This window comes from Chamaea fasciata, unplaced genomic scaffold, assembly GCF_029207755.1.
Source record: "Chamaea fasciata isolate MVZ Bird 193981 ecotype frontalis unplaced genomic scaffold, bChaFas1.0.hap1 SCAF_23, whole genome shotgun sequence".
Taxonomy (NCBI): Eukaryota; Metazoa; Chordata; class Aves; order Passeriformes; family Sylviidae; genus Chamaea; species Chamaea fasciata.
This window is the reverse complement of record NW_027094108.1, coordinates 5183427-5197235: the sequence shown is the minus strand read 5'-3', so window position 1 is coordinate 5197235 and position 13809 is coordinate 5183427. Positions and strand designations below refer to the sequence as shown.

The 13809-nt window shown below is 39.7% G+C and overlaps 1 protein-coding gene across 1 annotated transcript in view; it reads right to left on the bottom strand.

The window, feature by feature from the left end:
• Window positions 1-600: 600 nt before the first annotated feature.
• The window catches only part of MTOR (mechanistic target of rapamycin kinase), a 62052-nt gene continuing 48843 nt past the window's right edge, over window positions 601-13809 (bottom strand). Inside the window, exons 39-59 of the mRNA XM_066202937.1 lie at window positions 13578-13695; window positions 12582-12788; window positions 11979-12079; window positions 11568-11664; window positions 10844-10942; window positions 10185-10307; window positions 9391-9573; window positions 8691-8825; window positions 8230-8404; window positions 7874-8009; window positions 7066-7213; window positions 6264-6386; window positions 5720-5802; window positions 4681-4753; window positions 4104-4178; window positions 3489-3624; window positions 3118-3183; window positions 2895-2975; window positions 2535-2615; window positions 2005-2110; window positions 601-1499 (exon numbers count right to left, since the gene is read on the bottom strand). Of these exons, the coding sequence (XP_066059034.1) occupies window positions 1484-1499; window positions 2005-2110; window positions 2535-2615; window positions 2895-2975; window positions 3118-3183; window positions 3489-3624; window positions 4104-4178; window positions 4681-4753; window positions 5720-5802; window positions 6264-6386; window positions 7066-7213; window positions 7874-8009; window positions 8230-8404; window positions 8691-8825; window positions 9391-9573; window positions 10185-10307; window positions 10844-10942; window positions 11568-11664; window positions 11979-12079; window positions 12582-12788; window positions 13578-13695 (2362 nt within the window). The 3' untranslated portion in view covers window positions 601-1483. The remainder of the gene's footprint in view (window positions 1500-2004; window positions 2111-2534; window positions 2616-2894; window positions 2976-3117; window positions 3184-3488; window positions 3625-4103; window positions 4179-4680; window positions 4754-5719; window positions 5803-6263; window positions 6387-7065; window positions 7214-7873; window positions 8010-8229; window positions 8405-8690; window positions 8826-9390; window positions 9574-10184; window positions 10308-10843; window positions 10943-11567; window positions 11665-11978; window positions 12080-12581; window positions 12789-13577; window positions 13696-13809) is intronic.

The window sequence follows — 13809 nt, the reverse complement described above, 5'->3', positions numbered from 1 at the left end:
GGCTCCTCGCCATCTTCATGTTCCCTTCTTGGACACTCTCTAAGCAGCTTAATAATCTTTCTTATATTGTGGTGCCCCTTGACAAGCCACACCAGTGCCCAGAAAAGGGCTAGAGCCAATACCCAAATTTGTGACTGTCACCTCCCCACTTCCCATTTTTGGGAGTGCAGCATTTGCACAAGCAGCTGGGGAAGCCCAGGGAATCCTGTCCAACACTCCACGCTGTGCCTGGAGCTGTGGCTGTGACCCCGAGCCCAAGGAAGGTGATGTTCTTATCACACAGGCGACATCACATCTCCTGGAAAATAAAAATTTAGGGGTTGCATGGTCACAGTTTTTTTACACAACTGACAGACTTCATTCAGCTGCTGTCAGAAGGGAAATAATGCTAACAACCTGAACTGATGCCCAAAAAGACAAATCAATGGCAACAGGAACCTCAAAAAAATTGTAATCTGCTTCCCTGTCCCTGCCTAAGAGAGACTTAGGAATAAACAGAAACACAGCCGAAGCATTTACATTTTGATGTAATTTATTGGCACAAAAATATGCAAATACAACATGGCATCTAAACATGGCTACTCTGTTGTATTTTGTGCATTGTTTTTAATATTTTTAATTCATAAATCATAACTTTATCTTCAACCTCATGTTTAATACCCATTATTTTCTGTTTCAAGTTACAACCAGTTTCCCCCCCCCCCCATCTACCTCCTGTGCCAAACCCTAACCTTCCCTAGTTATTTCCCAACACTGCTTTTTAACCCAGACCCTGCAGGAGGCTCCCAAGTGGTATTTATTTGTATCCTGCATCCAGTTTGCCACCGACCACTCTGCACAGAGGCATCCTGACTTTGCTCAGCTCAAGGTTTTCAGATCTTGGATGGGGTCAAAACCCTGATCTAGTCAGAAACACAAATCCTGAACTAGTGTAATGAGCAGATAGACAATTTCCAATTTGGGGCAAGAATCAAGTCTGAAAACAAGGTACAGGAGGAAACAATGGTAAAATTCTACTTCTCTTTCTTTCCAGTTATGCAGCTCCCCCCAAACCTAAATGAAGCCTCCCGCACAAGCGCATTTAGCTCACTGCACCCACATCAACAGGAATGACCAGGGCAATAATTAATCTGCAAGTTACTTAGTTACATTGCAAAGTGAGTGAAAACCCGTATAGTTATTTCCAATGGATCTCCAGTTCCCCAAAGACGAAGTGGAACCATAGACATCTATGGTACAATCAGTCTCCACTGTCCTGGAAACCCAAATCAAGTGTTGTGTTTCAGACAGCTTGTTTTTCCAACAGCAGCTATACATTGGCTTACACCAACTTTTAATATACAATAACTCTTTTCATTTACATTTAAAAATATTTGACAAAGGCTGTATTTCAGTCCAACGTTCAATTTGTGTTTGTAGAAGAGCAAGTTTGGAGCGAAAAAGCCTCCAGAATAAAAGGCTGTGCATACTCTGGAATCTCCTGTTACCAGAAAGGACACCTAGAGAAAACAAAGATATTGTAATAATGTTGACTTGCATGTAGTTTCACAAAGGCAACAAACATTGAGAAGGCCTGAGATTCCATACAGACTAGGCAACATTTGAGCACAGGCAAAGTTGCCAGGTGATCCTTATCACTTTAAAACATTAGCAGGAAAGAGATCTATTTCCTCAAGCATAGTTCTAAGTTATCTAACTCTCAAAATGACACCAAATTGTCTTTGTTTTGTTCTTCCGTGTAACTGAAAGCACTGACCACCACATTCCACATTTAAGTGTCATTTCAAACATTTAAAATGTAAAATCCTTGTCACTACTTATAACAGCAATTCTCCTAGAGAACTGTCTATGGCATTGCCATGGGCTTGCAAAATCTACCAGATCAGATGCAGTATGTGGTAAGGCTCCTACTGATAACTAACTATGCAACTGAGGTTCTCTCTGAGTTCCCTGCTCAGACTGTTCCTGAAGAGTTTTGCCAGGTTAGCTGAGTGACAAACTCACCATCCAATGTAGCACTGGCACAGGTTCTCATGAGAAGTTGCTTGTTTAATGAGCAGTTCTACTTGTGTGGGTACATCGAGAGTTTCATCATGAGAGAAGTCTCGACCTTTGAAATTAAAGGATGAAAAAAACCATGAAAGGAGTCACAAATCCTGGTCCTAATCCCTTCAAGTACAAGTACTGGCAGGTGGGGAGTGGTTTCTTATAAACTTTAGAAGTGTAAAATTTTGCAACTAAATGCTGCAAACTATGAAACCCAGGACAGTAGAAATTCAACTTCCACTAACAAGCTAACACATGCAAAAATTAAGTCTTTGTAGTTACAAACAGCTCTGTACTTTTCAAATCAGACTAATTTGTATCTAAATGCAGGCACAGTACTTAGGTTTTGGACAAAACCAGGAAAATGGCCTCATCCACTTAATCAGAATACGTTAAATTAAAGGATTAATACAAAATACAAACACTAAGGATAGTGCTGATCCATCAGATTTTATGTTTCTTTTATATAAACATAACTACACACTCACCAGTGAGTTTATCTCGAACCCTGTTGATGATCTGAATTGCCTTCTTATTTAGAGCTTCTGGCTTCACCAGACCGTCTCCTACTAAAAGAGAGAAATGGGATAAAGAATTAGGACTTCATCTAAACAGTAAAAGCATTTGTATTGCTGTTAGATATGCCCTTTCCAAGTAGCACATTGAGAGCAAACCTAGATGCATTTTCTATAGACACAACTCTTTGTGGGAGTTGAGAACATAGATAATTTTTATGCTGACAAGAGACTGTATCTGTCCCATCTCATATAATTGCATTTGGATCATGATGAATTTTTCTGATCTAAGAACAGTTTCTGGATCAGTATAGAAACAACAGTGAAACTTACTGAAGGAATGGATGGATTCAGGCACTGTGGTTCCAGTTTTTTTATGGGCTGTCTCACCCAATTCCACACTGTCCAACATTTCTATTGAAAAAAGGATGAAAACACAAAAGCATAAATGTGAAGCTGAAAATCAGTTGAAATATTCTTCTGGAAACATTAGCAAGATTGTTAATGAGCTAATTTGAAAAGCATTTTTGTCACATCTACCATCTTTTCTACTCACCTACTGACTGACTGGCTGAGTAGGAGTCTGTTCTTGTTCGTGAGCGCTTATTGCCTTTTGTATTTGCTGCAAGAAAACAAGGAGTTGGAAAGCATGAACTGCAGTTTCAGTCTTTCAGAGCAAATTTGTCCACAAACAATACAGATTTGGCTGCCTTTCTCCTTCTCCAGATTTGATGTCACCTGAAAACAATTTCAATCTCCTGATGACTGCTGTAGTTTCATATTAAAGTCCCTAAAACGGTGCACACAGAAATAGTACATGGAAACTAACAGTTTAATCAGGTTGCTTGAAAACACACTGGATTTCAGGCTTCTGGATTTCTTGTATGAATATTCTCTTGCTGTCACTATTTTATCAGAATCACTTACTGTCCATCAATCTCCAGTTCAGTAAGGGGTCGTACACAAAGGCTTCCAGCACAGCCATGACACTGTCCTTGTGTTCACGCAGCACCTCCATCACTGTGTGACAGGTGATTCTGTAGTTCCCATCAAGGCCTGTCACCTTTGGAAGAAAAAGAAGTGTATCAACCACTGCTTTGTTCACTCTGCAACTCCAACCCAAACACTCAGGGAGCAGGAAAGTAGCTTTGAACCGGAGTTCACCACGCTTTGTTCATTAAGAGAACAAGACACACATTAATTACAAACTAAGAAGCTCTCTTCTCTGTGAAGATGATCTTTGTAAACTACCATGCAACTGACTGTGTCTGGTTGATATAAACAGCTATTTGAAATGGGGAAACAAAGGAAGGCCTATGAAACTGGAGGAATTTCAGGGTAGTTAATTTTCTAACTAAAAGGTTGCTTTCCACTGTAATGTACTGCAGATATCATAGGAGATATTTTAACTCACAGAAAATGAAGCTGAAATATTAACACCTCTGGTTCTTAAGGAATGGTACAAAAAAATACAGGAGAAACTGAGAAATGGTTGCCATTTACCCTAGGAATAGTCCCCTCCAAATCAGAGGGAATGCTTACCTCCATAGCATTTGTCAGCATCCTTGTTAATCTAAATGGAATCTTCTCAGGGAACTTTTCTCTTGTCATTGCAACCTAAACACATGATGATAGAAAATAAGTAAATTAATAGCTAACTTACTTTTTAGAAGTTATTAAGTACTGGGATCCTTTTGCTTTAATCTTGAAGATTTTATTCCAAATAGGAAATAAAGTCACAACTTTATGTTCCTCAGTTTTCACAAATTACTGGGAGAAGCTAGATGATTAACTTGATAACAAAGGGAGAACTCAAGCATGTGCCCAGCAACACAGACTGCCTATCAGCAGCTTAAATAGCTCCAGGAAATTTCATGGAAGTGATGTTAACACTTCTTTGCCTGTACCAGTGGTCAGCTAATCCCCAAGACACGCTTCTGAGATAAAGTGTCTATTATTTTCTTCTTGCCTGTAGGTAAAGGAAGGCTCAAAAAAAGGCAAAGGGTTTGCTCAGGATCACACTCCAAGGTCAGTTTTTCCTGGCTTATAGATTAATTTCTGTTCCACCAGAATATGTGATATATTACTGAAAATGTCATGTCCAAATACAAAGACTTACCTCAAAACAATCCCCAAAGTCAATATGCAGGATCTTTCCACTCAGTCTGTCTAACATCAGATTGGAAGGGTGTCTTTGGTGAAGGAGTGGGAGAAAAAACAGACCATTGGTGACAGACCATTACAAAAACCCAAAGTAAATCACAGCAGCTCCAGTCTGAAAATATATTTATCTTCATGAACAAGAACAGCCAGTGATAGCTTGCTTGTCTGAGATCTTCAATCTCAGGACAAACAGGACACCCTCCTGACAGTGCATCTGTCAGATTACTTTTCTAATTACCTCTCATGAGTTAGAGATCTTCTCACCTTGGAAAATAAATAACCTCCTGGACAAGAACTATCAGTACATTTCTTGGATATGAATGTTTATAAAATGTTTATTTTTCAGTTAGGATAAATTTTTCCATTTGTTTTATGCTTTTTCATTTTCTTTTCACTGTAGAAAAACGTAATGCATTATGCTGCACTTGAGGTAACACAAATCATTTTGCCAACAACAGAGAAGAAAATGAATCCAGACTAGCAAAACTACAGTTCTGTATTCATGCTTACATCTTCCAATTTTGTTTAAATTAAAATTTTTTATAGTTTCATGTTAGAGACTTTAAAGTTCAGAAATAAGAGCTCTTGTTACTAAAACATTTAAGGGTTTAGCTGTTCTTGCATTACAGATTTTAAATCTAATATCCATTGTCTTCAAAAGTATTTTGGAAGTTAAATTGTTAAGAAAATGGATGAAGAAAGATTTCCCGTTCTGTGAAAGGGCAAAATTAGAACTTGTGGTCCTTAATGTAGTTCCATGTGTATTCATTTCAAAAAGGAAGAAAGTCTTATTTGTACTCAAGATACAAAACCTGCATTTCATGCCTACAGCACTGACAGTAACAGCAGCATAATTGTGACCTAAGATGGTATCACTACAACTCAGCAGTAACCACAATGGAAGATGTTTTCACAAGAACAGATTCAAGGAATGAACTGATACGCCTTCACAGTCTATGCTTTTAAATAAAAGAAACCTTTACAGCTTCCCTTACCTGTCCCCGAGGCCCAAAATGTACCCAACCATTGACATCACAGCGAGTGAACGGGTGTAATTTGTTCTTCTGTCAAACCATACCTACAAGTGGAGACAAAACAGAAAAAGCCAGGCAGGCATGTTGCATGTTTCAGTAGATATTATAATTGATGCATTAACCAGAACTGTGATATGCTTAGGTTGAGTACTCTGTAAGTTTGAGGGGGTTCAAACACCCTGTGCCCTTGAATTAGATGTCTAAGTCATTAAGAGAATATATTCTGAAGTCATTCAGAGAATACATTCTGAGGCTTCTGCTTTTCTCTCCCTTGCAGAGTATATGGAGACTAAAATCTCCAGCCTTGTGCTTTGCACTTCACTTGTGCTCTGGGCCTTGTAAGGGCATACACATGGGAGATACACGTGTGGATATGTGATCTGCAGTGATTGAGCTGCAGGAGCTGCAGGATTTTGTTCAGGAGAAATCAACTCCATCTCTCACTCATTCTGCAGAGAAGATAATTACACACACTGCTGTTTGCCAGTACTTGTGTTGAACTCACCTCTGAGCTTGGACTTTTCAACCACAGCAGTTTGGCAAGGTCATCCCCAGCTGTGTTATTGACAGCATGTTCAAATACTTCTACTTTCTGCATCAGAGTCAGGTGGTCATAGTCTGGAGCCATCTGTAATTCAGAAGTGACATTCAGCAAATTAAAAAGTCACCTCCAGTAGCCTCTGGTTGTACTGCGAGAAACACAGTCATCATAAATAATTTCATATCAAGTTTATACTTAAATTATTTATAGATTGACCTGTATGTTTCAAACACAGCCAGATAATCATACAACAGTGAAGAATTCTTTTTAAATGGGATAGCAAATGATTTAGTATCCGCAAAGTCAGTAGTCCACAGCCCTATTTTAACTAAAAAACTGCAAAGGTAAGTATTTTTCAAAAACCATTATCCAAATAAGTCTCCTGGGCTGGCAAACCCTTTCCTTTTTGGCAGGAAAATCCAAATTTTCTAGTAGTGTTCAGTTTCTCCAGTCTGCCTAATTTTTGCCCTTCTGCTTAGACACAAGGTTTGCAATGCCAGCAGCATGGCACCTTGTGTGAGACACATCACAGTCATGCAAAATTCCAAACACGTTATCAGTCACCAGATGGCAACAACTTGTGGTCACTGCCAAAACTGGAATGGAGAAACAAACATATGGCATACTATAACTCTTACCTAATATATTTTATTTATTTTAACAATCAGAAAAGAGGCAGAGGAAGAAGCCTTGCACCATTTTCCTTCATTAAGACACTGGTGTCCTAAAAGAATGTACCAAAACCTCTGGCAGCTTTGCCCCTTACCCTGAGCATGATGCGATGCTCGATGTTGAGCAGGATCTTTTTCTTCTCTCTGTAGTCTCGGATGAGAGCGTGCAGCGTGTCACAGTGGGGCACCCAGCCAATTAAACCTGAATTTGTAGACAGTGGAATGACAGCGTATCTCTGGATGCTATGGGAGAAAATGGAGAATCACAGCTCAGATTGCTGTATGTTGTAACTTACTAGATGTTGAGATGCTTAGAACAACTACTGCTATATCTGATTCTGGTTTTTTGTCTTGTCAATAGTTGCTCTGCTTGTCTTTTCAAACAGACTTCAAACACCCATTTTGCACAGACTTGCCAGATAATCTACAGACAAGCTCAAAGTTTACGTGGTTTTCACTGAAAGGCTGCTTTCAGAAGGTACATGTTATGTCACCCACGATGATCTGTTATTTGCACATGACATATGATGTGTTCTTGCTTGAAAGACACTGCAGAATTGCACTCAGTGGCTCTTGACCAAGCTATTTAGTAACTATAAAAAAAAATCTTTTGCAAAATCTCAAGCTCCTAAGGCAGTGCTCAAGGTGTCTTGAAATAGGCATTGCTTCGAAGACTGTAACAATTTACAAGATAGGACTCTAATCAAACAAACAATCCCCTCAGATAGATTTCCTCCATGTTTGAATTCTATGAATGCTGTTTTTCTTTTTAATTAACTTAGTTTCAAGACTTGCCACTTCTTCACAAAACAACTGCTTGTGCCAAGGTTTACTTGCAAAGCTGCACCTGTGTAAGGAGTCTCATATGCACAAGCACTTTCAGTGATTACTCAGAGCACACACCTGAGGTTCTTACGAAGAGAAGTGGGGTCATTTGCCAGCAGAGTGTTGACCAACCCAAAAAGCTGCATCACTCTTTCATCTTGGCGAAGGTCTTCGTGACCTTTCAGAAGGAATACAAACTCATGCCCATTGCTTCCTGCAAATGAATTAGTGCAGAGAAGTTTATTCTCATTGAACAAACAGACAAGACTAAACACACATGCACCCAAAAACTGGAAAGTGTGGCAGTCAGACCAACTAAGAAAAACCTCACCTGAAAGGAAAGATTGGAGAGGTTTTACCAGGTAAATATATAGTTTGACCTAAGAGCAACAACTTGTTAAATAGTGGAATAGCTAAGTGAAAACTGCTCTTACCCATTAGTGTCAGCTTCCTGGGGCGCTGCTTGGAGGTGATGACCTGCAGTGAGGGTGCAATGGACTGAATCCGTATGATGGGCTGGTTGGGATCATACGTTCCTGGCACCGCCAATTCCAGATCCCGGCACATTAAGAGTTTTGGTGACACATACTGTAGTTCCAAAGAAGTGAGCTACCAAAACCAAAAGAAATACACCACCTTAGAATTTCAGCTCAATCTCACAGAAGCATCTGAAGAGTTCATGCTGTCAAGGGACCTAAAACAGTTCAGGCAGTCACCAATACTTCAGGTACTTGGAGGAAGTGCTGCATAAACACCAAATTTGCAGCAAATCCTATGCAGTTATTTCCAGAATACTGAAGTAGTACGTTTTGAATAACCAGAAAACATAAAGCAAAGGTTGGTATTGATAACTTGCACTGTAAGACCCACAACAGATCTGAATCTCCCCCCTCACCTGTGGCAGCTGCTTTGAGATACGTCTGAACACGTGATAATAGAGATCCCAAGCCTGAGTTAGGTCTTTGACATTTCCTGATTTCATATACTTTCTGCACCACTCTTGAGCTTCCATGAGATCTCTGCCATAGGCCTAGGGATTAAAACATCAGAAAAAAGAATTTCAACAGACTGTAGTGTAACATGTGGAGACCACTTAACACCTACAAAGAGCATCAGAGTCTGTCTTCAAATTGCACTGCAAATACTTGATCTCACATTTTTATGGCAATCAGAATTAAAGATCTGCATTGAATTTATCAAACAACATTGCTCACAAGTAGACTTCATTATAGGAGACAACTGAATGCTTAGAATAATTCTTTAACAGTAGGCTTACAAGCTCAGTTAATTCTCTGTTATCTGTGCTAGTGCTTACTGTGAACAAAGCAGAATGATTAACTGCAGAGCAGTTGTTGTTTTCCAGTCCCTATCAGACATCCTGCCAATACAAGACTCCAGGGCAATTTGGACTACCATGGCCTCTTGGAGTCACCAAAAGTGACACAGATCTGAAGATAAACACCAGTAATGAAATCTGAAACTAACGTAATGGGTCCCAAGACGTTCTCTTTTTGTGTTAAATGGCCAAGGTTCTCATAAGACATCTGGGGCAGATGGCTATCCTGAAGAACAGCCTCTTGGCCATTTGCTGATACCTGATTGAAGGATGTCTCCTTTAAAGTCTGAGGCCCTCGCTCCATCATTGCATGAAGTGGTTCCAGCACCTCAAACATTCCCTTTACATTTCTTTCTCCAAAATACAGACGAGATGCTTCTTCCAGCCCTTCGTGCCACATCTCGTGCCATAGGATGGCCACACGAATTAGCTCTTCACTTACCTGTTTTAGGACAGAAAAAAAAAGATTAAATGCCTAAACAAATCCCTGGGACTATGTCCTGACATAAAACTGCAAAACTCCCTTCTTCTCTAATATTATGAAATATTTGTTTCTGGCAGCCAGAGGGAGCCACAAGAACTACCACACTGACAGAACATTTTTTTCTGTAAGAAGCTGACCAGGCTTTTCTCACCTTATTTGTTACCTTAGAAATTTTCTACATGCTTGTGCAGCTTGGCCTGAAAGCATTGTTTTTCATTTATTCATAAAAATCTTTATCAAATTAATTACATTACTCTTTCCATGCTATGCTCAGTAGGTTGTGTTTCTACTTTCCACTAAGCAAAAACACCTCCTTATGGAATAAAGGTTTTTCGTGTATTTCTTCTCTAAATTTATTCATAAGAAAACACAAAAACTCAGTGTGTAAATTATTTTAAAATGAAAGCATTCTCTGGAAATTACAATAATACTGTAATTTCTACCACTTGCAAACACCTCAAATCAATTGCACCTGAACAGAATCAACAGTGAACAGTCATTTTGTGTTCTTATAACACTGACACCCATCCATCCAACATAACACACTTAATGCTACACTGAGCACTCACCATCATTGCCTGCTGCACCAGAGTGTTGCTGTGCTCACACATGTTTTTCAAGATTTTATTTGCAGCATTGTGCCGAGCCGTGGTCGTAGATTTAGAAGCCACAGTCAAAGGATAGATCAAAGCCTGCAAGGGACAGCAACCAATAATAATTTAGAACCCCACGGAAGAGCTACATAAATTTAAATAATTAGCAAAGCATTAACAAACAGCAGCCTTAGGGATAAACAGAAGGAAGCAAGCTCTCTTCTGGAAAGTGGTGGTAGGAATTTACTACTGAAAGTTTTCTGATCCAAGAGGCTGTCAAGACTTTAATTCACTGAATAGCAGAATGACATTGAAAGCCTCTTTCAAACTGGAAGAACAAAAATAGGTTTTAGGATTTTGTGATATTCCACGCTGTGGAAAGAAATTCAGATAAAACCTGTGAGGTAGGTTCTTAGTAGTCACGTAAAGACATTTAAGGTGATTTGCACCACCCAGCAGACATTAAATTACATTAGACACAAGTTCTTCCCAGACTGCATGGCTCATTCACCTCATTCCATTTTTATGTGAACAGTGCTGAGTTGAAAGCAGCAGCAGCAGCAACAGAAATTGTCCCCATCCTGTCATCCCTTGCTGTGACAGCTGTGAGAATTCCCACTCTAAGGTGCCCTTACCTGGGGATGGTAGCGCCCAATGTCCGTGAGCAGCTGGTGAATGAGACGTCCCACCAGTGGGCGAGGGGTGTCAATCCTGGCAATGAGCTGAGGGATAACCTAGTAAGTAGTAAGGATAAGGAAAATAAACACTCCTGTCATCACGTGTATTCAGTGTACCAGCTGTTCTGCCCTCTCCTAGAGACCTCACAGCCTCTAAAGGAGACAGGGAAGCTCACCACTCATTTTTGAGTTGGTCAGAGGGTAACACAACGTTCCAAACAGAAATGTACAACAGCTCAATGAGATCACAGGTGTTCTGTGCAAAACTGTTACAGGATCCTGCTATGGAAAGATGCATCTTTAAGTGTAACGCTTAAATAGGAAATGAAGTATTTTTAAATTTAATTACAAGAATCATTCTACAAGGCAATCCTGAAACAGATTGTGAACTACATCAGAGAATGACAGTGGTGTTTTATACTTGATCACCACTGAAGGCATGTCATCTTTAATTTAAGAATTTTCATTCTTTCTCATTAAAATGCACTAATCTGCCTATAAATACAGAAACATTTCTCATTTTTTTTTTGTTCAAGATGCTTGTTAAATCAGTTACAGACTGTACTGCACACTGCTCTCTGCACTCACCTACAGAGGATTGTTTAGCAAGGAATCATAATGGGTATCATGCAGCAAATCCCAAACTACCCCCAGAACTGGGATTTCTCTTTATGTTATTTACCTGCAGCCAAGTGTCTATTTGGATTGCCTTGACTCCTTCTACCAAAGCCTCATTCACATCAGGCCAATGACCATAGTCAAACCACAGAGTAAGGACTCTGACAAAGAGAAATACTTTTGTTAGGAACAAGCAAACACACAACCAAAACAAAACAAGAACCACCAATCAACCAACAAATAAAACCCCACCACACAAACCACAAACAAACAAATTCCAACCCAAAACCCATTTACAAGCAACTTTTCTTCCCAGAACCCTCAGAGAGCAGGGATAATCTAACAAAAATTAGCTTGCACCGAAACATTCACTTAATTCAGCCATAACAAAAAAGAGCAGAAATGTGTTCTATCTAATCTGAAACCACGTGCTCTTATCAGCTGGATTTCATTCACTATGTGCTTTATTATATACCTTAGAGTGTCTTGTAGGTTGTTTCCTCGAGACAGAGAAATGGATCGGAAGAAACCCTGGACAGCAGGGACTGTGTACATCAAGAGTGTTTTGGATAAATCCTTTTGGAATGAAAATTGCTGCATTAGTTCTATGCAAACACATCAGCCCACATGAATCCTAAACTCAAGAAGGGGAAAGAGGAAGAAGTATGTGGAAATATAGACCTCATCCCCATTGTAGCTGACTTCTGCTCCTACTTTTCACAGAACATGTTGCTCCTAGAATTTTATGTTTTGCTTGACTACATAAAGGTCGTTCAGCCTAGCAGGGAAAATGCTGTCAAGTGGTTTTATACTTCAGTTTATTTGCAAAGTTATGGACAGCAAAGCAGCCTAAAAACTACCACCTTACTATAACTGGTAAATGAAAAAGATTCCTCAGAGTCTTCCATAAAGGGCCCAAACAGCAGAATTTGTTAATGGACTGTATCACCTATGACACTTCAGTTCCCACTTTAGGTCACAGCTAGCAATCACCTGCATGAATTTAGCCCGTAAAATTCTTCTGTGCCTAAGCAATAAGTACCAATCTCTCAAGATGAAGAGGCAGGAAGGAGGATACCTCAGTGACTTTTTTCTGCACTGGGGATGGGATGGGGCTGTTCTCAGCACTCTCTGCATCGCTCTCACTGTTGCTGCCCTCGGTGTTAGCGCTGGTGATGCTGGCTCCGCTCGCGTGACGGAGCTTCTTCTTCTCATCTCTGGCCTGGTTTTGGTGTTTGTAGTGAAGCACTGCTTCAAAGTTCATCACTGCCCAGGCATGCCAGGCCTGCCAACAGGAGAGAACAGAAGTCAAAAGGATGATGACTCCTCTCTGCAACAGGCAATTCCTAACTGTTAGATATAATCCAACGTTTCTGTGTCTGCAAACAACAGCAGTAAGTAATACCCTGCAGACAACACAACACTTTGATTTCTGTAATTGCTTGTAATTTGAACTGCCTTATTATCTTAAATAATATCATGTTGAGTTCTTGGCCTGGAGCTCCCTGTTGAATATTAAACCAAATGAGCTCTGTACCAAAAATTAAATTATATCTCCATTTGCTTTAATTTTTCAAATTAAAAATTTCAAAATAAAAATTACTAAATTGAAAATTAGTATGTTAGGACTTGAGGATGTGTAATAGGAAAAAATACAGCAGATAGCTGCCCCAGAGAAGATCTGGCACCAAATATTAATTGAAATATTACAACCCTGAAATCAAATGCTCTTTGGAGAATTAACAACAGGGCTGCTTTCCTTGTTCAAGTATAGTGACTGAGAACAAGCTAAATTTTTCCATTTTCTTTCTCCTTCACCCCTAACTGACAACAGTAGAGTCTCAAAAGCAAGAACAGAAACTGAATTGTGGCCTAGTTTTACCAACCAGATAAAATTCTAAACAAGAATCTCATGGTTGCCTTGGGCCACTTTCTCTGTTTCTTAGCTCTGTTTTGGTTTCTTTAACCCTACTGACAGTACCAAGGCAGAAAGTTATAGATCTTCCAATGAACACCTTCCTTTCCTGTAGTATGGGATTTAATAAAATTTATCTGGAAACTTCTCTGTAATGACCTTGTACCAGTTGCGATCATGCTCCGTTGCAGCACTGTAGTATTGCAAGACTTTGGGGATGGTGCTCTCATTGATGCCTTGCAGGTTCAGCTGCCACTCACCCAGTTTCAGGAAACACCTAGTTAAGCAAAGGGATTATTGATTCAAAACCTAAAATGAAAACAAAGCCTCTGGATGAAAAGCCAAACTTGCTAACTGGAATCTAAAAGGCATTCCATGTGGTGAATCCAGC